A 27,763-nucleotide genomic window follows, 5' to 3' on the forward strand; every position below is an offset into this window, starting at 1 on the left:
CGGATCCAGCCATGGGCCATAGTTTGCCACCCCTGCTCTATGTCTTTGGTATTTCTCTCCCATGCTTTCACCAGTCTATATATTCTTTTTTCCCTTTCCTTTGTTCCAAGTCTTGTATAAAGTTCCTCAAAGACCTTCACTTTTGTTTTTGCAACTATATTCCTGGCCAATTTCTTTATACTCATTGTATTCCTCCAGGTCTTGTTTGCTCCTACTCCTTTGCCAGAGTTCAAGCTTTTTTCTCTTATCTTTTATCACCTCTTGTACTTCATTCCACCACCAAGTTTCTTTTTGAATAAGTGCTTGCCACATGTAAGTTATTATTATAATATGTTTACAGCTAGATACCTATATTCTGATCTCTTTCTTTTCTTCTTTACAGTCATCATCTGGGATACATACATATAGTTTATTTTGCCTGCCCAGAAACTCTCTTGGAGCTGTATTGTTTTGAAAGAGAAACAAATATATTTTTAACATACATATGCTGAGCATTATCCTTTTTTCAATCATATATTTTTTAGACTAATAAAAAGTAGTAGAGAGAATACAAATAGCTGAGAGAAAAAACAGAGCCCTTCTGAAAACACCAAATGGGAGCAATTCAGACTGACTCAAACTTTGCCTAATGTTGAAGCTGGATTTTAGAAAAACACATGAAAAATTATTTTCCATGTTTTCTTGGACTCAATTCATCACTTTGGTATTTGTATTCTTATATAGCTTACTACATTCAATTGCTGGACCTGGAACCTTATTATTTTTTGCCCTCCTCCTGCCTGTAAAAGGTATTACTGCAACATTAACAAAAGATGTTCCACCGCTTGAGTTTTTCCCATACTTTCATTATCCTTTTTCTATTTTAGGTTTCCTTGATCTAATGCCCAGACCAACTTGGAAGCTAATTTATTTCTGGTTATTATTTCAGGCTGCCTGGGTGTTATTTGAAAGTAAGCAAGTTAGAATGTAACTGGCCTATGTTTGCTTACATTTACAGCATTGAATAAGCAGAGAGAGTAACATGGTTGTCACCAGGAATCCCTAATGGCTCACAAACAGAACAGCTAATTTGCTAGACAAAATGACTGCAGATTAATAGTTACTGAAGTTATGGAAAGGTAGACTGCTCCTTGTTTGATGTATTGAGAGAAACATGACAAATGTCTAAAAACTGTGAAGGAAAGGAATTGTGTGAGAAGCTGAGAATTGTGCTTTTCAACTTTAAATAGGCCTATTTTAACTCAGTAAAGGCAGCTTTCTCAGATTAAGGGACAAAACCATTCAGCAATGGGTGGCCAGCTATTTATGATTCAATAATGAAGCTTTCACTTGGCTTGGATTCTGAGGCTGCTTTTATAACTATCAAAGACAGTTGATGCTGGCAAAGAAAATAAGAGAGTTTCTATATTTTAGGAAGCTTTGCAATTTGAGTTCCTATAATATCTCAAAGAGACACTCAAATAGGCACTCAAGCAAATTTGTCAAATATGAATAGCCACTGAGATTTGCATATCACTGGCACTTCATTATGTCAATAGCTCTCAGTTTCCTACAAGTTAACTTTTGTTAAGTATTCAGATACATGTGAGGAAAAATGGATGAGCTGGTTTGAAGCTTCATGAACCCCTGTGGAAGGATATGGTCCTATTTCCTCTCCATGCTTTCTCTCCTCTTTTGGGGCACTGTATGTTCCATGGGAGTGGGGATAGAACTATCCCTGTGTTTCCCTGAGCACAGGGACTTCAATGTATTGGCCCTTAAACAGGCCACAAATAGAGACTAGTAGAAGTTGTGCACCTTCCTGTCTCCTCATGCACCTGTATGATGGCCACACACAAACCACTCCTAAATTGGGATTTTGGGTAAGCTAGGACCCAATTCTGCAGCCCTTGCCCAAGTCAAACTCCCACTGATTTCAATGAGAGTTTAGCTTGAGCAAGAACTGCAAAATTGAGCCCTGGCTGCCTAGTTCTTTACTTTTTGAGTGAAAAGGTGCGGCCCACTCTCTCTTTCTGATATCACTGCTGCACTTCTGAAATATGGCCCTTTGGTTTTTCATGTGTAGCAAGAGGATTTTTCATGGATCAAATTTAACAATTGTCACGTTGGTGCAACCTGGGTCAGGTTGCCAAAAGATCTCCTTTTTTTCCCTAATGAAAGAAGGGGTACTTTCCTAAAATTTTCCGTGTTACTTTAACCCTGGAGACCTAGAATCATTTTGGATGGTTTTCCTAATCTACTCTGCAGTCCATCAACTGCATATCAAACTTCATATATTAAAAAACCCTCCAATTTATCTTTCTCTCGAAATATACAGAATGGGTGTATATATATATATATATATATATATATATATATATATATATATATATACACACACATACTGTGTGTGTGTCTATTTCCAGATTAAAATAAACAGTTTATTAAACAGTTTGTTCATGAAGGTGGGAAGTAGTTTGCTAGACTTAGGCAGTTTTGTGCATACCACTATCAGGAACTCAGGTGCCTAGGTGACTTTCCCTAGATGCCTGAGTTTCTGCAGGTCATTTAGACACCTCCAGGCTTAGGCGGCTGCCAAGTAGGGGTTTTCAGAATCTCAGTGGCACCAAATGTTGTACTTAGGTGCCTAAAGTGGAAGTTAAATGCCTAAGTCCCTTTGTGGATCTAGCCTTTTATGCTGGTGGGCCACTTCATCAGCTGGGAAGGGAAATGAATACCATGCCCAGTCCTTTAAAGACCCTTTCCTCAGGGCACACTTCATTGTTTAAAACAAAGGATTTAAACAATTGTAAATAAATAAAACAACTCAACTGAAACCTGCAGATCTCAATCCCCAGAGGCTTTTTGCTGCCTCAACCACTCAGGGGTAATGAGGACACGCTTTCTCTGCTACATCCTGGATCCATCTACCTCCTCTTTATATACCTCACTCCGCTGTGTGATAGGCTGTGTGATAGGCTTTCCAGGCTGCTGTTTTACCTTGTCACAGGCAGAGTCTGGCCCTTTATAACATTCTGTGTGTGGTTCTGTCATCACACAGGATAAGTGAATCCAGAGTTTTCAAGAGCTCTTGCTCTGTCAGTAGCTCTCTGCAAAATCTCACCCAACACAGATGTAAATGAACATTTTCAATCTGCCTCTAAGCTCCTAGAAAGACACATTGCATCCCTTCAGTTCATACAAAATGGAGCCACACAGACATCTTTCTTGCTTGTTGATTTGATCATGTTACTCCTCTCTTCGAATCCCTCTGCTGGCTCCCCAGTTGCTATCTCAACAAATCTACGCATCTGGACTGTACTTCCAAAGCTCTATAGCTCAGATCCTCAAAGATATTTAGGCTTCTGACTCGCTTTGATTTCAAATTTCAAATCTTTGAGGATCTCAGCCTATGTAACTATGCCCTTTCCTGCTCATCCTCACTTGGCAAGGATTCATCCTTACCTTTTTCCCCCTGTTTCAGAGCATGTCACACAATTTATAGAATCCAAGGCCAGAAGGGAACATCGTGATCATCTAGTCCAGGGACTGGCAATCTTTGGTACACAGCTGACCAGGGTAAGCACCCTGGCAGGCCGGGTCGGTTTCTTTTCCTGCTGTGTCCACAAGTTTGGCCGATTGCGGCTCCTACTGGCCGCAGTTCGCCGTCCCAAGCCAATAGGAGAAGCAGGAAGTGGCAGCCAGCACATCCCTTGGCCTGTGCCGTTTCCTGCAGCCCCCATTGGCCTGGAGAAGTGAACCGCAGCCAGTGGGAGCCGTGATCGGCTGAACCTGTGGACACAGCAGGTAAACAAACCGGCCCGGCCCGCCAGGGTGCTTACCCTGGTGAGCCACATGCCAAAGGGTGCCGATCCCTGATCTAGTCTGATCTCCTGTATAACACCTGCTATAGAATTTTCCCACAATAATTCCTAGAGCAGATCTTTTAGAACAATATCCAGTCATGACTGAAAAACTGTCAGTGACGGAGAATCCAACTTGGCAAATTGTTCCAATGGTTTAGTAATCCCCCTGTTAAAAATGTATGCCGCCTTTCCAGTCTGAATTTGTCTAGCTTCAACTTCCAGCCGTTGGATCATGTTAACCTTTCTCTGCTAGACTGAAGAGCTCATTATTAAATATTTGCTCCCATGTAGATACTTAACCCTCCCTTTGTTAAGCTAAATAGATTGGGCTCTTTGAGGCTATCACTATTAGGCATGTTTCAGAGTAGCAGCCGTGTTAGTCTGTATCAGCAAAAAGAACAGGAGTACTTGTGACACCTTAGAGACTAACATTTATTTGAGCATAAACTTTTGTGGACTACAGCCCACTTCATCAGATGCATAGAATGGAACACACAGTAAGAAGATATTTATACATTCAGAGAACATGAAAAGGTGGAAGTACCCATACCAACTGTAAGAGGCTAATTAATTAAGAGAAGCTATTATCAGCAGGGGAGAAAAACCGTTGAAGTGATAATCAAGATGGCCCATTTCAGACAGTTGACACGAAGATGTGAGGATACTTTAACATGAGGAAATAGATTCAATTAGTGTAATGACCAAGCCATTCCCAGTATAAGGCATGTTTTCTAATCCTTTAATCAGTTTTATGGTTCTTCTATGAACCCTCTTCAATCCTTCTTGAATTGTGGACACCTTACTGGAACCAAGTATTCTAGCTGCAGTCACACCAGTGCCAAATATAGAAGTAGAATAATCTCTCTACTCCTACTTGAGTTTCCGCTGTTTACACATCCTAGGATTACAGCATCACATTGGGAGCTCATTGCATACTAGGAGCTCACCTCCATTGTCTTCTTCCACATGGCCCCTTATGTTTGGTGTAACCTGCCTGATTTCATTTGCAAGACCTTTGCCCAGCCTGTATATAAACCTCTCTTAAAGACTCACTTCTGCTGTGCTCCATACAATGAATCCAGACAATTTTTATAAAAATTACCAATCCCTATTTATTGAGTCTCTCTTTACTTGTCTGTCTATATCTTAAGAGGGAGAGTTCCTCAGAGTGGGAGACTGTCTCTTTTTGAATGTCTGGAAAGTTCTTAGTACATCATGGGTATTACCATAAACCATAATAATAATAGTAACAAGGAGAGTGTTTCATTTCACAAATGGGAGAATTCATTGAAAGGTGCAATGTACTCGGAGCTGAATAGCATAGACATTTTCAGGATAAAAAGGAATGTCTGGGATCACCCTTCCTTTTGAGGAAATAGTTGTACCACAAGTACTTTCCCTTTTTAATTACTTGTCCAACTCTTTTTTAAACTGTTTTTTACTAGTTACTCCCATTGCTGCTCTTTTAGAATGTATTCAAACTGTTATATGAGTCTAAAGAAATTTCACTTGAATTCTTTTGGTGCCCATCCCTCCTCCTAAATTCATATCTTCCAGTTCTTTTATTTGACAGTAGTTCACACAGTCTTGAAGCCTCTATCATTCATATTCCATTAGAGACCATACATTATTTATTATACCTGAATGAGGTCAACTAACCACTCTTTCCGATAAAATAATAGAGCAAATTATCTAGATCATGAATAACAGTCTTGATTCCCTGTAGCTGTCCTTTGAGATTTCAGTGGCATCCTTTTCAGCTCACAGGGACTAATTTTGTATAAGAGAATTGTAAATGAAACTTCTGATCCTTGATACAATATCAATTGACATATTCAAAGGGGCAGAATTCTATCAGGAGAAAGTGCAAAGTAGATGCAACTTCTCCATCACTGGAAGTTCAAAGAGAATTATGGTGTCTCAGCGCTTCTGAAGATTAGGCTACTTTCATGTAGGCAATTGACTATGGATTGAGGAGTCTAACTTTAGGTACCCAAATGTGAACCCTTTGGACAACAATTTAAGAACATTATGCACGTTTTCTCTCAGATCTTTCACTTGCTAGGTGTTTTGTCTTGTATAATTCAAGATGTATTTCAAACTCATTTTCCTTCTTCTTGGCTTTACTCTCTGTCCAAAGAAAGTAGTCTTTTTTATTACTAAATTGTTTTAAGCCAAGTAAGTCATATATGTTACTATTCTCTCTAAGTGATTCTGAATTTTAGCGTGTTTCTTTTTTACTGACCTCTCCATCTCAGTGCTATTAGAAGTACAGATAGAAAAGTGGAGGACTTGCAACTATGTATAAAAAACTCATATCCTTTTCAAGGTATAATAACTAGTAGTATTACTACATTAATATGTTCAATATTCTTATCAAGGCCCAGCCAGTGGTTTATAGAACTACTTTTCTCATCTGCATTGCATTCCTTTGCAATATAATCTAGCTTCTGTCTATCCTCTTCACTTTCAGCTGCACCTTGGGTTGAAAGTTTGAGAAATTTTAGCAAAATTTATACTCTCCCTTGTACAACTCCATAGTCTTCAATGTTATTTTCTGAGGTAGAGCTTTATCAGTTCTTTGAAGGCTCTGTATCTTTTTTTGCCTAATCAAGCAGTAAAATCCTCAATGTTAAGATAGATAGTGGTTCCTGGATTCATATAATTAAAAAAAAATACACGTGAGGATAGTGTAAACTGTCTATGGCTCTGTCTATACTACCCTGCAGTTCAGACTACAGGGCATGACTAGCGGTGCACATCAAAGCGCTGCGTTGTAACTCCCCCATGTGGACACTGTGGGAACAAATTAAAAGGTTTCTAGTTTGCATTAATGTAGTTGTGTGTGTAGAGAACTTCATTAATGCAGACTAGAAACCTTTTAGTTCATGTGCACATGGGAGACAGCAGACCACATTGGTGTGCACTGCGATTCACATGCCCATAGTCTGAACTTTGGGGCAGTGTAACTAACCTATATGGAGACCATGGTAGGAGTGGGGTTCTTCAAATACTGGGGTTTAGGAGAGGAGTTTATATTAAAGAGGAAGGGGACTGTGCTATAGAGCATGACAAATCACCTGTTGCTGAGCACAGGCGCTCCCAAGGTACCCAGTATCTCACTGAATGTACTAAGAAACAGTATGCTAACTCTTCCATTGGTCGTTAAGGGTTAAGATACCATAACCCTTACGTATCAACATTCCCAGAAAAATAAAGATCTTGGCTTGGTCTGCAGACATTTTAGGCTTAGAAAAGATGTAAGGGATGAAATCATTGGGACCAGCATGGTCTAGATTAAGTTGTGCGGGCACAGTTGATTTTGGATATGCTAAAAAATGTGGTGAGTTTTAAATGAGTCTGTTGGATGGTGAAATCAGGGTCTCATCCTAGTTTGGTTCCTCCCTCTTAGGTATACTGAAGAGAAATTGAATCTTGAAGTCTTAGAAATAAATCACAAGAATAGACAGGGACCTGGGAGCTATAGTCCTGTTTAGACAGGCTGTGGAAAAGTTCACACTATTAATATGAGGTGGAGAATAAGCCTTACAAACTAAGGGCCACACAAACTGGAACCTGAAAGGCCTGTTCACAGGGGTTGGCAATGAATGGTTGCCAATTTATTTAGATGTTCAAGTAACAAAATCTCAATGCCCTCCCCTTCCAGGGACCTCCAGAGTCCAGAAACCCCTAACTTTACCTTTGCAGACTTCTGAGGTAGAGGCAAGGGCCTAACACCTACCAACAATAGACCTTCTCCCCAGAGTCCTCAAGGGGATGTTGCTGGTTGTTCTCTTTAGCAAGATTTTTCAGGGTGGGGTAGGCTACCAGATAAGGGCCACTGCTCACCAAGCGCTAACAAATTTCGAAGTGTCGTGACCCTTGTGCCATACAGTTTGTTGTCACACATGATAATTTCTCGCTCAACTTCCATCTCTGGAAAATTGCATTTCTAGTTTATATCTGTATGCTTAATTTAAAAGTTAGATGCAAATTAATACTACATTATCATTTCACTTATTTCATTTGCAAACAATGACAAGATCTAGCACCCAACAGCAACAACAGAACATCAATAAGTGCTTACCTGTAATTCTGCTTTTCATTTCCTATATGAAATCTGTCATACTGTGAATATGCCCGATTTCCTTCCCAGTCCATTAACTCAATTCTTAGAGAATACTGCCTCTGACTGGTTATTGCAAAGATAAACTCATTCCCCAGCCAATGTTCACCAGATGGGCTACCAAAACCCTAGAAAAAAGTTGGTAAAATAACTGAATTTAATTATTTCTTAATGTTCGTGTAATATGTGAACTGTAATAAAATTATCATTACATTTTTCTTATATACGCTAGGGGCAAGTTAATTAACCTTCCCATGCCTGTTTTCCCATCTGTATAATGGATCAATTAATGCATACCTTGCAAGGATATTGTGTGATTTAAAGTTAGTTGATGTCTGCAGGTGCAAAATCACTTTAAAGAATAAAGTAGTATGTTATTTCCTTTGTCTGCTACTGAAATATTAGACAACTATAATATGCTCCACATTGGCCTACAGCTTGGGATCATTCAGATACTGAAGACAGCAGATATTTTGCAGCCCGTTTATTAAGTGGTGCTGTGGGACTACATGCACCTAAATTTGGCATTGTCTTCTAATTAACTTGAGGTTGGAATTCATGCAGTTGCTTTCAATCTAAAAGCCTTCAGTGGTTTGGGATCTAGATTGTCTCTTTTGCCATAACATATTGCCTCAACTGAGAATCGCAGAGGAGCTCAAGCTGGAGCCTTCTCATATAAATGAAGGACAAGTGCTGGGCCATATGTTCTCTGAGCTGGTCCTTGGTTTTGGTACTCACCCATATCACCCTTGGCCTACCAGAGTCCAGATTTGTTAACTTCTGAACCTATATCACAGGTCATCTTTTCTCAGACTACTGAGGGGAGGGGAAGGAGTGGGAGGGGGTTAAGATGTGGATTCAGGTGAGTATATTCATCAGCAGTTCTTTTGTATTACTTTGTGTTTCAACCTAAAGGTTGATACTCTGAGTAAATATGAAGAAATAACTAATAAATAAGAGGTGGTTGCTAGTGCTATTCACCTTCCACATATTCAGATTCTTATTTCTTTCTAACTAAACTGAATATCTGTACAAAATATAGACTAAAATGAAGAGTATAGCTAATTTTCCCAATGACTTGTGGTTTAAGTATTATGTGTGGTATTTCTGTGCCACGTTACTTGTTTTTTTGATATTTGACACCACTCCATGACTTCCAGTGCTATTTAAGTTAGGCAACAGTTTGTAATTAATTGTGTACATTTGAGCTCTCTTAGTTTCACCATTTTACCCTTAAAACAGTAAAAGTGAGGTACAGTGACACAGTTCTCATTCAGCCAGTGATGAATAAACCTGAGAAGGTTTTGTATTCAGGCTCAGTTCAGATAATCACATGCTTGTCTCATGTTTATCCGAACCTCTTGAGTTGGGAAAACGGAAATGGAACTCTAATGGCTTTCTCACAATTATATGCCAGGAAGGGCTTATGAATGATCCTTGCTAAAATTCCTCCACCAAATAGAATGGAGGACTGGATGATTTTCTTGCCTCTGATAAAGTTCACCCCCTACTGCTAAATTGTCCCTGCCAGAGATTCCTACCCTGGACTCATAAACACACTGCTTTGTTTCTGGAATGGACCAGACAGCATCAAATCTCAGGTATTTTCATAGACCATTTTTCAAAGGAAGTTATTCTCCCTTTAGCTCCTAGGTCGTCAACAGATCTTCCTTCCCCCCAGTTTCAAAGGATGAATTGAACAATATGCTCTGCTATCAACAGCCTCAGTATACTTTTCCAGAAAGTGTATTTATTGCACAATAAGGAAACATGAATAGATTTCCCTGATACTGCGGATTTATAATTGACTAACGGAGAACAATTTTGTGAGATTTTTTTTTTGCAATACTGGCAGCAAATCCTTGTGTGCTGAGTGATATTTTAATCACTTCTGTTTCCGATCCGAGAAAGAAATACTGCAAGAACCTCCTCTTTCTCTATAATGCTACAGTCTGGTTCCAGTCCTAGCTGCTGTCTAGGGCTGAAATCCTGGCTCTACTGAAGTCAGTGGCAAAACTCCCATGGACTCCAATGGAGTGCGAAGATGTTCCAAAACCAAACTCCTAAAGAAAAATAAACCTATCTGAATAGTTCAGAAGCTTAAAAGGATTGAGATGGGGTCTAAAAGATATGTCAATGTTCTGGGAATGCAGGGAAGGATTTCTGATTATTCCCAAACTGGATCACCTATCACTAATTACAGCATCTTATACAACGCTTTCAGCAACACTCACTTTCTTTTAAAATCTACCAATACCCATTGGTTATTTGAGCAGAAAGATGAGCCAACTGGTATTATAGGCTAATTGAGACTGGCCCAGGAGTATCAGGAAGAAATTTGCTCAGGTTGAACATTGGGATACTGAACTCTTGCGTCAGTGGAGATCAAGTGAATCATGGGGATGAAGTGCTTAGTCTTTAAGAAAAAAAGTCCAGTAGTCTACAGTCAGTTTTACAGATGGAATAAGTAGAATGACATAGCGATCTTAAAGGAGACTGTTATCTCTCTCTCTTCAACCACCCCATATATCATCTCTCACAAAGTCCTCTCCGTTAATAATTCCAAAATCTGTCTCTTTCCCACATTCCTCCTGCTAACTACTAAGTGCCAGTCATTGCTTGCCTTGATTACTGTAACCTTCTAATTACTACTGCCCAACTTTCTGGCCTCTCTCCTCCCAGTACTCAAGCCTATCCATAGTGCTATGCTGCAGAGATCTTCCTTAACTACTGCTTCAACCACACTATTGGCACGTATATTTTACAAAATAAAATACAAGCTTCTTCCCCTTATTTGCATAATTGCATCCCCACCCACCTCTGTCATATTCTCCTTTATGCTGCTCTTAGTTCTCTCTCTTTACTTCTCTTTCCTACCCTCCTTCTCACACTCTTGGTTTTTTCCCTTCTAGCCCCTACACCTGGGAATTATCCCAGTTCTAGGAATTTAGGAGTTGCCATACGGAATCAGAGTAGTGGTTCATCTTCATTAGTGTCTTGTCTCAACTGTGGCCAGCACCACCTGCCTCAGAGGGAGGTGCAGTAAACTCTGCAGTGCACAGTTATGGAGCAGCCTTCCCACAAGCGATGTTTCTTTCTAACCCCACTAGTTAGTGATTGATTTATGCCTTGCAACATTAGGGTTTATCCAAAACATTTATATTTTTGTTTCTTTGTTATCCTTGCTATTGTTCACTGAGCACACACTTTATCCTCCTCTGAGCTCTCTTTGGAACAGACCACTTCAGGAAATCCCTTTTTCCTTTTGCTCATAATTAATAACTATAAGACACGATTTGTTCTGAACTGTCACTCTATTTTGAAACTTATGTTTGTGTGTCTTGTCTTATCTTATTTAGATTGTAACCTTTTCAGGACCTGGAACATGTCCCATTTTTTAATATTCTGGGTCTGCATAAACACAAAGCACCATAAAGTTGTTTTGTAATAACAATACAGAAGAACCTCAGAGTTATGAACACCAGAGTTACAAACTGACCGGTCAGCCACACACCTCATTTGGATCTGGAAGTACCCAATCAGGCAGCAGCAGAGACTCACACAAAAATACAGTACAGTACTGCGTAAAACCTAAACTACTAAGAGAATAAAGGGAAGTTTAAAAAAAAAGATTTGACAAGGTAAGGAACCTGTTTCTTATGCTTGTCTCATTTAAATTAAGATGGCTAAATGAAGCATTTTCTTTCTGTTCTGCATAGTAAAGTTTCAAAGCTGTATTAAGTCAATGTACTTTTGAAAGAACAGTCAGAATGTTTTGTTCAGAGTTACAAACACTTCAGAGTTAAGAACAACCTCCATTCCCAAGGTGTTTGAACTCTGAGGTTCTACTGTAATTCTTCACATTCCCAGTATGAAAGGATTTACACTTCCTTCTCTCCTCTCATGTTAGACATCAGATTGGAATGAAAATCTATTACTCAGTGGTTTGCTCGCCTGACCAGAGGAAATTAAGTTGCAATAGAAGTTAATGGAAGGGCAAAAGAAGAAAAAAGAGAAGAAAGAGGTGATTGTATTAGTTTTCAGAATCTGAATCCTATTTGAAAGACATATAGTAATCTATTACTGAAAGTTAGATTAGAAATCTCAGTATCATTTAAATTATCAGTTGTGTTACTGAGCCTGACCTGCCTAATATTTTTGATCTATTAAAGAAGGTCTTCTTCAGGGGCAGCTCCAGGCACCAGCACACCAAGCGCGTGCTTGGGGCGGCAAGCCGCAGGGGGCGCTCTGCCGGTCGCCGCGAGGGCGACAGGCAGGTTGCCTTTGGCGGCATGCCTGTGGAGTGTCTGCTGGTCCTGCGGCTTTGGTGGACCTCCCGCAGGCTGCCGCTGAATTCGCGGGACTGGAGACCTCCCGCAGGCAAGCCGCCGAAGCAGCCTGCCTGCCATGCTTGGGGAGGCAAAATGCCTAGAGCCACCCCTGGTCTTCTTGAAGCCATGCTGAATAAGATATGTTCACTTCATACAAGACATTTCTCTTGGTAATTTAAATCTATTAAGTCCATAAATCCTAACTAATTAAACCATCATAATAAATACTGGGTGTGATGGATGGGGTTTTCTTGGGAATTAAATTGTCCGCTGTTTTGCATTTCTTTTGTACAGCAAAGCATTATGCAGCTAGGGAAGCAAATAGAAGACAAAGATTTCCTTTGGAAGCATGACATGCATATTGATCAAGATGTGGGTTTAGGAGTCTTGCATGGCACACTTGAAAACCTTGGGCTTTGGTGCTTGGAGCAAAAATGTGATATTGCCAAGTCCAAGCATTTAAAAACCACGAGTCAGGCCTCCAAAACTGTGAGATTGACCTAAAAATCGCAAGACTTTATCTAAATAGTAAAATGTCAGATTCTTTTTATTTGCCTACTAAGTTTTGAGTTTTCAGAGTGCACTCAGGTCACGTTTTCAAGTTATTCTCTGCAATCATGAGAAATTATTACTTATTTTTTTAGATGAAAGCTGTCTCACCTAATGAAATAACTCCAGGGAATGTGGAAACACTCCAAAAATCATGTGAGTTGGCAACACTGCAAGTTGCTGTGAAATATATAGTAACAATAGTATTTGACTTGCTCTTTATCATTTTATGTGCTGATAACCCATCTAATTGATCAAAGTGTAAAGATTTCTTATCTATACAAATTAACACAGAGATCTTTAAGTCACAGATACAGGTTAGAAATGACCTTATTCAGCAATGCCCACTTTCACCTGTCCCACACTGTTGTTTATTTCAGCATCAGTGAATCTGTATTTCTAGTGCTGAAATGTCACATATGGAAGCTTTACATGTGAGAAAAGATTGTATTTTAGGAAAAGTTACTCCAAGTTCAGTGAAAGAAAAGGGCTCATGAGTGAGTGCCAAGTTAATGAATATTCTCTCTATTGAGGGGTAAGCAGGTGATACTTCTTGAGACATTTTTGGTTTTCATTAGATAGCTCTTATACATGTGTTAGTAACATGAGTTTGTTTGTCTCTATAGCGTAGAAATGACATGATCCAATACTCCCTGTAATTATTTGCACACCACTGCATACATTTGAGTAAAAAAAAGTTTGTGACGCCTGTCCTATATCAGAGCAAATACTGTTGATTCTAATATACTGCACAACTGCTTTGTAAAAAGCAATAATAATAATTAATAATTCACTGCAGCACTGATCCATACAACATTTTTACTAGGAATCAGAGACAATATTATAATATTTTATAATATTTACACCAGTTATGAAATACCACCCAAGGTCGGTCTTGCTTCACCTCTGACTGCACTGTGATTAATAGAGTCAAAATAACAAAAGCAGTCAGCAGTACAAAGAAATTGAATTCAAGACTACTTTTAGAAGTGACCTTCAGAATTCACAAAGTTGACGTTTATTCAAAAATAATAAGTATGGTGCAAAAGAGTTTTATTAGCTTTGGCAAAATCTGTAAGGGTATTCTACTTGAATCATGTTACTCCAAGTTCATTAAACAATTATCTCTCTTGCTTTATTTATTTTGCCTGATAATGTTCATAGGAAGCTTTGACTTTTTATAGACAAAACAAAAATTGAAACCAGACACAGTCAGTATATCCTGTGGGTTCATCTCCTGTCAGACAACTCACTGAAGAAAACATCTAATAATTCAGTGTTTTACAGCAGGGATGTCTTCCCAGAAGCCATAAAGAATAATCAGCTCCGTGTGCCTTAGCCGAGAATACAGAATGGACTTTGAATGTTTGTGAAAATTTATTTTAGGATAAGGTCAGTAGACTTTTCCAATTCCAACACACTGGGTTATACACAATGTTCTTCTTATTGAAAATTATGTTCTGGTCTGTAGTTGTATCTTTAATGTCCTTCACAACACCAAAGATCAGATATTTTAATAAAACAGTTTGTTAAAGTAATATGGTGATTTTTTTTGGATGTTCAGAGTTAAAAAGTGTAATTTACCTTCTAGAATGACTAAAATGAGGCTGGAAAGTCAGTTTCAGCTCCAAATGCAGAACTGAATACCGCGATGTAAGCACGGTGGTTTGAACAGTGGGGGCCCACACTTGGTCACGTGGTGCAGCGTTTGCTAGGAAGCAACAGCTTTTTATTTTAAATGGATTAATCAAAACTTAAATTCCCCACTTCCCATACAAAGCCTAGGCAAACAGAATTTATGCTGGGGTCATAAGGACAGAATCCAGATTTGAAGTACAGATCTTCAACAACTGCTGCTTCTGCCTATGCGATGGAATATTAGCTGCTAACCCTCTGAGATCCCTATGTGACATCTATAGACCCTTTCCCAGGCCTGCATTAAATGCTACCTTCCATACTGCTTAACTGGAATGGACAGAGAGCTTACTTCCATTGTAAGGTGCTGAGGTTCCTACAGAAGGCTACTCTGTTCATACCCCTTCCTAGATACTACTGGATTTCTGTAGAAGGAAGAGCTCTGTATGGACTCTTGGTAAGTGTGTGGGTAGAGTGGAAAAAAAGGCAAACTGGGCTTTCTGCTTTGTTGTCAGAAAACAGTTTAGTTGTAAAATAACATTATGATCTGTTGTTTAGCCTGTTTCTTTAACTAACCAAAAAGTAATCCAATAATATCTGCAGTGCTCCAGTGAGGAGCGGGAGCTACATTAAGGTGATGTATGAATCATTATGTCATTAAACAAAATTTATTAGAAGCATAACATGTAAGGAATACTTAATAGTTTGCTTTATCCAACAGCTAACAGCTTTTTTGTATAAATGAACTTTTCCTGTTCTTTCTGATTTGAAAAGACCACCACATGGGTGTTGTTAACATACGTTAATAGTGTCATATTGAAATATTGTAGGCAGAGTAGACACATGAATATATAGCCACATATCAACACAATTCCTGAAACAGATGTTATGCAGTAAAATTTGTGCAGGGAGGACAGTGCTAGATAGGATTTTAAAGCATAATTAAAGCATGACTGAGTTCAAACAAAAGAATATACGTAACTTTCCATTCAGTAGCAAAAATACACTATAAATTAAGGAAACAAATGTATTGCTTCCAGTGTGGCAGAAATCTTCCTTGGCACTTGATTCAAAAGATATGAATCTGTGATATCTGCCAGCAAGGGGGATTTGGGCCTGATCCAAAGCCCAGTGAAGTCAAATAGGCTTTGAATCCATCCTTTAGCTCAAGCTATAAAAAGTCATGCTTTAATTCCAGAGGTCCCAGTTCATACTCTGGTGATAACTAAGATAACAGTCACCATACAAAGCATCATATAAATACATATCCCATAGCTCTCATCCACCTACTTTCATACCATACCTATTATCACTGGGCACTACAAATCCTACTGGATTCTCTCCTCAGGACGAGAAATGAGAACATGCTTTCTCTTTCTATTACACCCACTGAATGTGACAAGTATCTGAATAATCACTTCAGTTAAAAAGACAAATGTTTATTTAGTAAAGTGGTGTCATACAATTCTTTATCAAGGAGGGGTTGATTTCCATAAAAGGCTAGTTTCAGAGAATATCTGATCCCCATTCCAGAAACTAAAACTCATTTCCTAAAACCCACATTATTTAGTAAATACTTGAAAGAAGTGGATCACTTCTGTGTCTTATGCCGCATTTGCTGAACATAAATAAATTTTCCAACACATAAATGATTTATAATGCCTCCAGCATGAGAAATTTGAGCACACACATTAATATACTATTTATAAAATTGCAGCATACTGTTTTTCTCCTCGTTTATGCTTAGCTCACTGCCATCATCTTCTTGATTTTAACATAGTTTGTAAAAACCCTGCCTCATTTTCTTCATGTACAGAACTAAGACTGTTTTGCCTCACGTCTCATTCATCTCAGCAAGAACCTCCCCTTTTCCCAGTCTCTCCTCTCCCTTCCCCTAGACTCCAATCTCAACCCCAAACCCCTCACTTTGCAGGGAGGATGCAGGCTAAATCACTCACGTGCTGCTAGCCTTTCAATGTCCTTCCCACAAATCTTCCACAAAGGACACTTAAGTTCTCTCATAAATTACTAGGAAAATGATCCCAGCGGTCTCAGCACATAGACCAATGGGCTAAGCCTCCAGACACACACAGCTCAGAGTGGAAACGGTGAGGACACAGCAAAGTGGCCCAGAATTGTAAATAACACAACTGTAAAATGCAGCATTTTTGACTATTGCTTGAGAATACTGCAGTGTATATTTATAAGGGACACAAGGGCAAGGAGGGCTGTTGGGTGGGGGAGATGTGCCCTCCTTGTGACTGTGGCACCAGTCGATATACCCAGATCTGGGGATTGTATTTGGGCACACGTGCATAAAATTTTGTCAACAATTTGCTTCTTTTGGATGTACCTGCTACTTCCTGTAGCTCCTTTTTTGGGGAAAGAGAGAAAATATAGTAACTCAAACCAAAATGAATGGAAAAATCCCTGATTTTCATAAAATGGTAAAGTTAACAGAGGGCTGTAAAGTTCAGTCTCCAGCTATCCTCTAGGTATGTGTGTGTCTGTGTCCCCCACACAAAGTATATTAGGCTTGCTAAATTCAGACTCCTATCAGAACTAAGGATCTGATCAGGCAAAGTGCTGAGTGCAACTCCCATTGATATCAACAGCATCAGCCTGTGATTCCATAATAACAGTTACTCCTAGTTTAGACAAAGCTTCCTGGACTCCCATATAGCCTAAGACATCAGTGTTCCACACTGGCTGTTCATTGGTTTCCAGATGGAACTTAAGCTGCTGGCTATGACTAGCCTCTGACTAACCTGCCTGAGGGACTGCCTCTCTCGTGGCCAAACTGGCACATTTGTGGTCAATACGGGCACTCACACTAGATCAGGGCCAGCTCTAGCCATTTCGCTGCCCCAAGCACGGCGGAATGCCCCGGGGGGCACTCTGCCGCTCGCCGGTCCCGCAGCTCCAGTGGACCTCCCACAGGCGTCCCTGCAGAGGGTCCGCTGGTCCTGCGGCTCCAGTGGACCTCCCGCAGGTGTGTCTGCAGATGCTCCACCGGAGCTGCGGAAACAGCAGACCCTCCGCAGGCACGCCTGCGGGAGGTCCACCGGAGCCGCTTGCTGCCCTCCGGACAACCAGCAGAGTGCTCCCCGCGGCATGCCGCCCCAAGCACGCGCTTGGTGCGCTGGGGCCTGGAGCCGCCCCTGCAGTAGATCACCCTCATAAAAAAGAGAGGGCTGCTGGTGTGTCTTCTCCATGAGGGCTCAAGGACTCTGGAATTTGCTCTGCCCGCGGGTCTGAAATAGGCAGAAGTGGGTGACCTTCCAGGCATGCTACAAAACACATTTGTTTGATAGGGCTCTGGCAAAGGGCTGACGGTTCCCCAAGGGTCAGTCCTAGGACCAGTCCTATTCAATTTATTCATAAATGATCTGGAGAAAGGGGTAAACAGTGAGGTGGCAAAGTTTGCAGATGATACTAAACTACTCAAGATAGTTAAGACCAAAGCAGATTGTGAAGAACTTCAAAATGATCTCACAAAACTAAGTGACTGGGCAACAAAATGGCAAATGAAATTTAATGTGGATAAATGTAAAGTAATGCACATTGGAAAAAATAACCCCAACTATACATACAATATGATGGGGGCTAAGTTAGCTACAACGAGTCAGGAAAAAGATCTTGGCGTCATCGTGGATAGTTCTTTGAAGATGTCCACGCAGTGCGCAGAGGTGATCAAAAAAGCAAACAGGATATTAGGAATCTTTAAAAAGGGCATAGAGAATAAGACTGAGAATATATTATTGCCCTTATATAAATCCATGGTACGCCCACATCTCGAATACTGTGTACAGACGTGGTCTCCTCACCTCAAAAAAGATATTCTAGCACTAGAAAAGGTTCAGAAAAGGGCAACTAAAATGATTAGGGGTTTGGAGAGGGTCCCATATGAGGAAAGATTAAAGATGCTAGGCCTCTTCAGCTTGGAAAAGAGGAGACTAAGGGGGGATATGATAGAGGTATATAAAATCATGAGTGATGTGGAGAAAGTGGATGAGGAAAAGTTATTTACTTATTCCCATAATACAAGAACTAGGGATCACCAAATGAAATTAATAGGTAGCAGGTTTAAACAAATAAAAGGAAGTTCTTCTTCACACAGTGCATAGTCAGCTTGTGGAACTCCTTACCTGAGGAGGTTGTGAATGCTGGGACTATAACAATGTTTAAAAGGGAACTGGATACATTCATGGTGGCTAAGTCCATAAATGGCTATTAGCCAGGAAGGGTAAAGAATGGTGTCCCTAACCTCTGTTCATCAAAGGATGGATATGGATGGTAGGAGAGAGAGATCACTTGATCATTGCCTGTTAGCTTCACTCCCTCTGGGGCACCTGGCATTGGCCACTGTCAGTAGACAGATACTGGGCTAGATGGACCTTAGGTCTGACCCGGTACGGCCGTTCTTATGTTCTTAGGGTGTGATATTTGAACTGGAAGGAGGTGGAAAGAAGGTTTTTGTAGATGGCAGGCCAGCCAAGTTCCTATTAAAATAACCATACTGGATCAGACCAATGGTTCATCTAGCCCAGCATCTTGCCTTCTGACAGTGGCCAATTCCAGATGCTTCAGAAGGAATTAACATAACCAGGCAATTTTGAATGACCCATCCTCTGTTGTCCAGTCTCAACTTCTAGCAGTTGAAGGTTTAGGGCACCCACAGCATGGGGTTGTGTCACTGACCATTGTGGCTAATAGGACCTGTCCTCATCTAATTCTTTTTTTAACCCAATTTTTTGGCCTTCGCAACATCCCATGGCAATGAGTTCCAGAGTTTGACACTGCATTGTGTGAAGACATACTTCCTTTTGTTTGTTTTAAATCTGCAGCCTATTAATTTCATTGGGTGACCCCGGTTCTTATGTTATGTGAAGGAGTAAATAACACTTCCCTGTTCAGTTTTTCCACACCATTTGTAACTGCATGACCTCTATCATATCCCCCCCACAGTTGTCTCTTTTCTAAGCTGAACAGTCCCAGTCTTTTTAATCTCTCCTCATATGGAAGCTGTTTCATACCCCTAATCATTTTTGTTGCCCTTTTCTGAACCTTTTCAAATTGCAATATATCTTTTCTGAGATGGGGTGACCAGAACTGCATGCTTATGTGAGCTTCTTCCAAACACTTAGGGCAGTGGCGGTGAGGGTCACAATCAGGCATCGCCTTACAACAGAAGTGGCAGAGCCTGAAATCCAGAGAGTGTGGCACATCTCCAGTACCGGTACCCTGACTGCATGCCAGACCCACACAAACAACAGCAAATATTTGTACACTATTCAACTAGTTAACTAACTACTAAAACTACAGTATACAATGGGCACTACTTACAGGTTTGACTAAAGACTTGCAGAAGCAAGGAAAGGAAGGAACTCAGAGGGCTAGGGGGTGGCTTTGCCCATTATGCCTGCATGCTGTGCTTAAGGTACCAGTAGTGCTTGTGTTTCCTTGAATGGTACTGCTAAGGGAAAAACTCTCTGACAACCATGCATTGGAATACACATACACCTGAAGTGGAATGGACATGTGCAATCAACCAAAGAACCATCATGGATTTATATAGTGGTATCATGATATTTTCTGTTTTATTATCTATGCCTTTCCTAACATTCTATTTGCTTGTTTTGACTGCTGCTACACATTGAGTGGACGTTTTCAGAGAAATATTCACAATGACTCTAAGATCTTTTTTCTTGAGTGGTAACAGCTAATTTACATTTCATCACTTTGTATGTATAGCTGGGATTATTTTTTCCAATGTGCATTACTTTGCACTTATCAACATTGAATTTGGGGCGCCATTTTGTTGCCTAGTCACTCAATTCAGTGACATCCCTTTCTAACTCTTTGCTGCCGGTTTTGGGCTTAGCTAACTTGAATAATTTTGTATTGTCTACAATTTCGTCACCCCACTGTTCGCCCCTTCTCCAGGTCATTTATGAAGATGTTAAGCAGCACAGATTCTAGTACAGATCCTGGAGGACACTGCTATTTACCTCTGAAAACTGAACATAAGAATGGCCATACTGGGTCAGATCAAAGCTCCATCTAGCCCAGTATCCTGTCTTCTGACAGTGACTAATGCCAGGTGTCTCAGAGGGAATGAACAGAACAGGTAGTTACCAAGTCATCCATCCCCTTTCGCCCATTCCCTGCTTCTGGAAAACAACTGACCAATTATTCCTACTGTTTGTGTCCTATCTTTTAACCAGTTACTGATCCATGAAAGGACCTTCTCTTAGTCCACGGCTGCTTAATTTTCTTATGAGCTTTTGGAGGGGACATTCTCAAAGGCTTTCTCCAAGTCCAATACACTATATTGATTAGGTCACCCTTGTCCATATGCTTTGAAGATATGAATGAAGATTAATGCAAAGAATGCATTTAGAGTCTTCACAAGGTCCCTCACCAAAGGCTCTTAAGCAACATAAGCGGTCATGGGATAAGAGGGAAGGTCCTGTCATGGATTGGTAACTGGTTAAAAGATAGGAAACATAGGGTAGGAATAAATGGGCAGTTTTCAGACTGGAGAGAGGTAAATAGTGGTGTCTGTACCTGGGCCAATCCTATTCGACATATTCACAAATGATCTGGGAAAAAGTGGCAACATGAAGTTAATAGGTAGCAGGTTTAAAAAAAACAAAAAGGAAGTTTTTTTTTCACAGAATGCACAGTCAACCTGTGGAACTCCTTGCCAGAGGATGTTGTGAAGGCCAAGACTATAACAGGGTTCAAAAAAGAACTAGATAAATTCATGGAGGATAAGTCTATCAATGGCTATTGGCCGGGATGTTGTCCCTAGCCTCTCTTTGAGAGAAGCTGGGAATGGGTGATGGGATGGAACATTGATGATTACCTGATCTGTTCATTCCCTCTGGGGCTCCTGGGATTGGCCACTGTCAAAAGACAGGATATGGGGCTAGATGGAGCTTTGATCTGACCCAGTAGGGCCGTTCTTATGTTCACAATGGTCCTGTCTCCCTTGAGTGCTCTGTCAGTACCTTGATCATCCAGTGGCCCCACTGACTGTTTTTTTAAATAATCCTGCTTCTCATGTACTTAATTTTTTGCTTTTAGTTTTTGTGTCTTGTGTTGCTCTTTTTTTTCTTGGCCTGCCTTATTATACTTTTACACTTGATTCTTTATGCTCCTTTCTATTTTCTTCACTAGGATTTGACTTCCAATTTTTAAAGGGTGCCTTTTTGCCTTTAATTGCCTCTTTTACTCTGTGGTTTAGCCACTGTAGCATTTTTTTATCCTCTTACTGTTTTTTTGTTGTTGTTGTTTAAAAATTCGGGTATACATTTAGTTTGAGCCTCTATTATGGTGTTTCTAAATAGTCTCTATGCAGTTTTCAGGCATTTCAGCCTTGTGACTGTTCCTTTTAATTTCCATTTAATGATCTTCCTCATTTTAGTATAGTTCCCCTTTTTGAAGTTAAATACTATTTGGTAGGTTTCTTTGGCATTTCCCCCCTACAAGGATGTTAAATTTAATTACAATGTGGTTGCTATTACCAAGAGGTTCAGCTCACCTCTTGGACCAGATCCTGTGCTCCACTTAGGACTAAACGAAGAATTGCCTCTCCTCTGGTGGGCTCCAGGACAAGTTGCTCCAAGAAGTCATTTAATGTGTCTAGAAATTTTCTCTCTGCATCCTTCCTGAGGTTACATTTACCCAGTCAATATGCCTGATTACTTAATGCTGCCAGGGTTATACTGTAATGTTAATTGAGTGTTAGGGCACACAGAGCTTAAAATCTAATGGTTCAAGAGATTACTTTTCTAACTTTGCTGTAAATTCTTCACCCTTACCATTTTGTATTCTTTCCAGCTTTTTTGAAAATCCAGACTCCCGTCTTCTCGGTGTTGTATTACTGTCCATCCTCCTCCTGTGATCTCCATATTACAAAAGACCTAGATAATAATGAAAATGATGATACTGGTTTCAAATTTATATCCACTCAAAAAAAAAAAAAAAAAAAGAAAAAGACATCTTTCCTTAATAGTCTTCCAACATTAGTACTTTTTCAGTTTATCAAGTATTACCTAGTGTAGCACAGTGTTACACAGGATAGGAAGAAATTATCATAAATACTTGCAGGAAAATGAGATACAGTGAAGCCAACATATAGAATAGATGATACATTATTTATAGGTGCTTTTATATCTTATTTAAATCCTGGTTGTAGCCACAATATACCGGGCAGTGTCTCAACACAGATAGTGACATAGTCATTGCCCCAAAGAATTTGCAATCTAAGATGACAAGCAATTTACAAAGGTGGAGAGACTAAGGATGGGGCCATGTGGGACTATCCCTGGAGAGTGTGTGACCAGTACTGAAATTGTAGGACAGCATCCTACCATGATTTCACAATAAAGCTCTCATTAAGTTCCCTATTTACATATAGACAGCAATGTGGCCCTTAGACTTTTGCTGACAAATTAACTTTTGAATATTATCTCTTACAAACTATATCCTTAAATATAACAAGACAATGCACATAATATTCACAATGGATATTTTGTGTTTTATGTATAAACAGTAGTGCTTATAAATGACACAACTTTTACAAAGAATGCATCCTGTTACGCATCCTTCCATTTTTCTTGGGATACTGCAAGGAAAGGTTAAAACTGTCATTATTATTATTTCTACTTTTCTGTTCCATCATTTTAACACTATTACTTGAAGCAATTTCCACATTATTTGCATGATCAGATACGTTTTCCCTATTGGCACTGTGATTGTTCCAGGTTTTCATTTCTGTGCTCTTTAATAAAGCTACATTTGCCTATGAAATAAGGTGTGCATTTACATAGAGAGTTGAAGAATTCTGATCAATATGGAAAAAGACACATAATATATGATTTTCCTGTAATAGAAAGCCTTATAAAACAAGTTTTCATGTTCTTTGAGTGGTGTAGCAAATTAAAAAGAGGGGTTGTATAGTGACAGAGGGATTTACAGCACCTAATTATGCATTAGCCACCATTACGTGGTCTGGCACTTTCCATGGTGGTGGATATGAACACCCGCCACACTAACAGGAGTATCAAGTTGATTATCAATATTAGCTTCACATAGTTCTAGCCATCAACAGCCTTGAACTGGCTCCTGTCCCAGACAAGGTCAAGGCATTCAGCCATTAAACACCTTTTAACATGTTTTGAGGTTTAATCCTGAACAAAAAAGAAGTGATATTTGAATAACTATTTTTATGCATTTGTAGGTGGTGGACTTCTTAAGATGAGAATAATTATTTTTCTGTAGATTCAGATGAAGGGGATTCCAAATGCACTAAGTATTTGCCTTTGCTTAGATGCATGGATGAAAGAACTACTAATTCATAACACACATTGGTTTAATTACACTCATTTTGGATTTAGGGATTAAACAATTTTTTAGCGTTAAAACAGCCTTTTGGAGACAAACGCAGATTTTTTTTTTAAAAAGGTGATGATGTACTGCTGTCCTTAAACGTGTTAATGAAGAATAAGAACATAAGAACAGCCATACTGGGTCAGACCAATGGTCCATCTAGCCCAGTATCCTGTCTTCCGACAGTAGCCAATGCCAGGTGCTTCAGAGGGAATGAACAGAACAGGCAATCATCAAGTGATCCATCCCCTGTCGTCCATTCCCAGCTTCTGGCAACAAGGCTAGGGATATCATCCCTGCCCTGATGGACCTATCCTCCATGATTTTATCTAGTTCTTTTTTGAACCTTGTTATAGTCTTGGCCTTCACAACATTCTCTGGCAAAGAGTTCCACAGGTTGACTGTGTGTTGTGTGAAGAAGTACTTCCTTTTGTTTGTTTTCAACCTATTGCCTATTAATTTCCATTTGGTGTTATGTCAAGGAGCAAATAATACTTCCTTATTTACTTTCTCTACACCAGTTTTGATTTTATGGTTCTCTGTCATATTCTTCCTTAGTTGTCTCTTTTCCATCCTGAAAACTCCCAGTCTTATTAATCTGTTCCTTACCCTTAATCATTTTGTTTCCCATTTCTGTACTTTTTCCAATTTCCATTTTTTTTTGAGATAGGGTGACCACAGCTGCACACAGTATTCGAGATGTGGGTGTACCATAGATTTATATATAGAGGCAATATGATAATAATATTTATATAGAGGAAATATGATATTTCAGAAAATATCATATTGCCTCTATATAAATCTTATCTATCCTTATCTTGCCTCTATATAAATCTTATCTATCCTTTTCTTAATGATTCCTAAAATTCTGTTACCTTTTTTGGACTGCTGCTGCACATTGAGTGGCTGTTTTCAGAGATGTTTTCAGCAATGACTCCAAGTTCTCTTTCTTGAGTGGTAACAGCTAATTTAGAACCCATCATTTTATATGTACAGTTGTGATTATGTTGCATTATGACTATGTTGCATTACTTTGAATTTCATCTGCCATTTTGTAGCTCAGTCACCCAGTTTTGTGAGATCCTTTTGTAACTCTACCCAATCTGCTTTGGACTTAACTATCTTGAGTACCGGTAGTATCTAACAATTTTGCCACCTTTTTGTTTATCCCAGATCATTTATGAATATGTTGAATAGGACTGGTCCCAGTACATACTCCTGTGGGACACAACTATTTACCTCTCTCCATTCTGAAAACTGCCCATTTATTCCTACCCTTTGTTTCCTATATAATTACCACTTACTGACCCATGAGAGCCATCTATCAACCAAAACACTTAATGGCTCCAATACAATGCCCACTAAAATCAGTGACTTCAATGGCCATTGGATCAGGAACTAAAATAGTATGGTATAAAGAATAACTAAGTATCTTCAGTAATTTAAAAGTAAACAGTTTAAATGTAGAATATGCACAACTCAGAATAAAGGCTTAGAATACTGTTGCACTTCTAATTATTTCAACACCTTAAATATGTCTACACATTCAAGAGGAAAAATTAAAATAATTAAATAAATACAACTTGCAAAATGATGACTAATAAAGAGGTGGGAATGAGGATCTGAGCAGGACTGATAATCATCTGTAAATATCTGAAGGATGTAATCAGCAAAGAGGCAGAGAAATTGACAGTCATGTTGGGATGAAACTAAGCAAAGAAAATGACTAGAAAATTATAAAATGTACTAGCCCACTTAGTGCCTGATTCCACATCCCTTAAGATAATAGGAGTTTTCCCATTGTCTTCAGTGGACATTGTATCAGGCCCTTGCTACCAGAGATAGACAGACACAAGAGCCAGCAGAATATTGTATATATATATATATACACACACACATACACACACACACACACACACACTTTTCTTGCTGAAAAAGAAAACTAAAATGCAGCCTCTCTGAAAAACCAAATAGAATAGTTTCTGGGTGGACTTTCCTGACTGCATTGGATAGCTCTTTCAATCAGGTATACCAGAGAAATAAAACATGACTTCCACAAATGTGACTTTCCCTATCTTACCTATCCCCCTGGTAATCTCAAACAAAACACATCAAGATCAGTAACCTAGTAAAACTTGCAGCTATTCAGATAGAATTTAAAAGTTTGCAATGAAGCTTCTTTGGACAGCTTGTGAACTTGAATAAAACTAACACAAGTGCAACTCACTATCAATTTGCCAGTGTGGACATGTGTCTAGGTTATTTTCAAGTCCTTTACAATTTCAGTTTAACAGTTTCCACACTCCTATTCAGGTCTCTCTAATCCTGCTTGATAACATCTAAGAAGATTTTCCATACTTCATTATAGACATCTCAGTTATCTTGTGTATTCACCTTTCATTTATCACTATACCAACAGTCTTCTTCTGGTGTTGGTTTATCCTTTCCCCCATGTCTCATCCTGAACAATATTTCTGGAATATAATGGGAACTATTTATCAGTGATTCATTACAAACAGATGATCATTTTTTGACAGTGCATTATTAATTAATAAAATATGATCTCTTGAGTATCCCTGATTCTCTCCTTGATCTTCAGAGACATGTATTTCTGACAGAACTGCCTGCCAGGTGTCTGACTCAACTGTAGAGACCACATATTTGCTGAGGTGTAGAAGACAAATCATGCTTTGAGGGTGTATGCTCAGATTTAGGGAGGATCCTCAGCCAGTAGAGAGAAAGGATGGTTGGGACTCACTTCAGGCAAGATACTCCATTTACTTCACCTTCCAGTATTTTTCTAAGGGTGAAGGTGGTCTAAGTGATTATATTAAATACAGCTCTTTGCCAGTGTAAAGATTCCATAACCATGCAGAATGCTCCCTCGTGCCAAGAGCAATATCTACATCAACAAGCAAAAACAAACACAAATACATATATTTTGTACCTTTTTAGGCTCTGATACATTATTAATATAAATAGTGTAGACTCCACTTTTGTTAAAACCAGCGTGGTACAGATCTGCACAGTCTCTGAATGGCTTGTCCTCCTCTCTTTTTGTATTCTTTAGTAAAACTGCAAAACAGAAAATACGATAATGCAGGTTACAATAGCAACCTTAGGTATTACTATACCAAAGTGGCTCTATTTTTTGTTAGCTTTTCCATATCATTCTAGGCTAACACATAAGTATTATGCCTCTTATACCTACATAACACCTCAGTATTAGACATTACACCTAAATATTAGTCCTTACATGTCCAACACATTTTACAAACCACAAATACATAATAATTAACATGTCCCTTTGAGGGAGGTAACAAATTATTATTATTATCCCTATTTTAATTATAGGAGTACTGAGGTGAAGAGGCAAAGGCCCAGATCCTCAAATGTTTTTAGGCAGAACACCCATTGATTGCAATGAGAGTTAAGTGTCTAAATACCTTTCAGGATCTGAGGCAAAGAGACTTTCTCAAGGCCATGGAGCCAGGAATAGAACCTATGACCTCTTGATTCTCCAATCTCTGCCCATTCCTCAGACTGTATTGCTTCTTAAATAGCATAAATCACTGAAAACAATAGTGTAAAAAACCAACAATTTCCCACCTGCAAATTGCTATTAAAGGCAACTTGTAAAAAATTGATGTTATCTTAAACCCAGAAATGAAAATTTTTTATTATTTCATTTTGTGACATTCCAACAACAAAGCAAAAAAATTAATATTCCAGCTACAGCATAGCACTTAATTCTGCACATCACAGGGTACGAAGTATTGTGCATGAGTGTGAGATTAAGAGATGAGGAAAATATGGTGTGCTGGCAATCCCAATCCTGCAGTAATGCGCGCACTGCTATATTGGCCATGAAGTAAGTC

The 27,763-nt window shown here is 39.3% G+C and overlaps 1 protein-coding gene across 1 annotated transcript in view; it reads right to left on the reverse strand.

Annotated features, from left to right (window-relative positions):
- ANGPT1 (angiopoietin 1) overlaps positions 1-27,763 on the reverse strand; it is a 212,683-nt gene that overhangs the window by 47,192 nt on the left and 137,728 nt on the right. The window contains exons 5-7 of the mRNA XM_050941004.1: positions 26,833-26,960; positions 22,316-22,417; positions 7,933-8,099 (exon numbers count right to left, since the gene is read on the reverse strand). Of these exons, the coding sequence (XP_050796961.1) occupies positions 7,933-8,099; positions 22,316-22,417; positions 26,833-26,960 (397 nt within the window). The remainder of the gene's footprint in view (positions 1-7,932; positions 8,100-22,315; positions 22,418-26,832; positions 26,961-27,763) is intronic.

The sequence above is a fragment of the Gopherus flavomarginatus genome, chromosome 2 (genome assembly GCF_025201925.1).
Source record: "Gopherus flavomarginatus isolate rGopFla2 chromosome 2, rGopFla2.mat.asm, whole genome shotgun sequence".
Lineage (NCBI taxonomy): Eukaryota > Metazoa > Chordata > Testudines > Testudinidae > Gopherus > Gopherus flavomarginatus.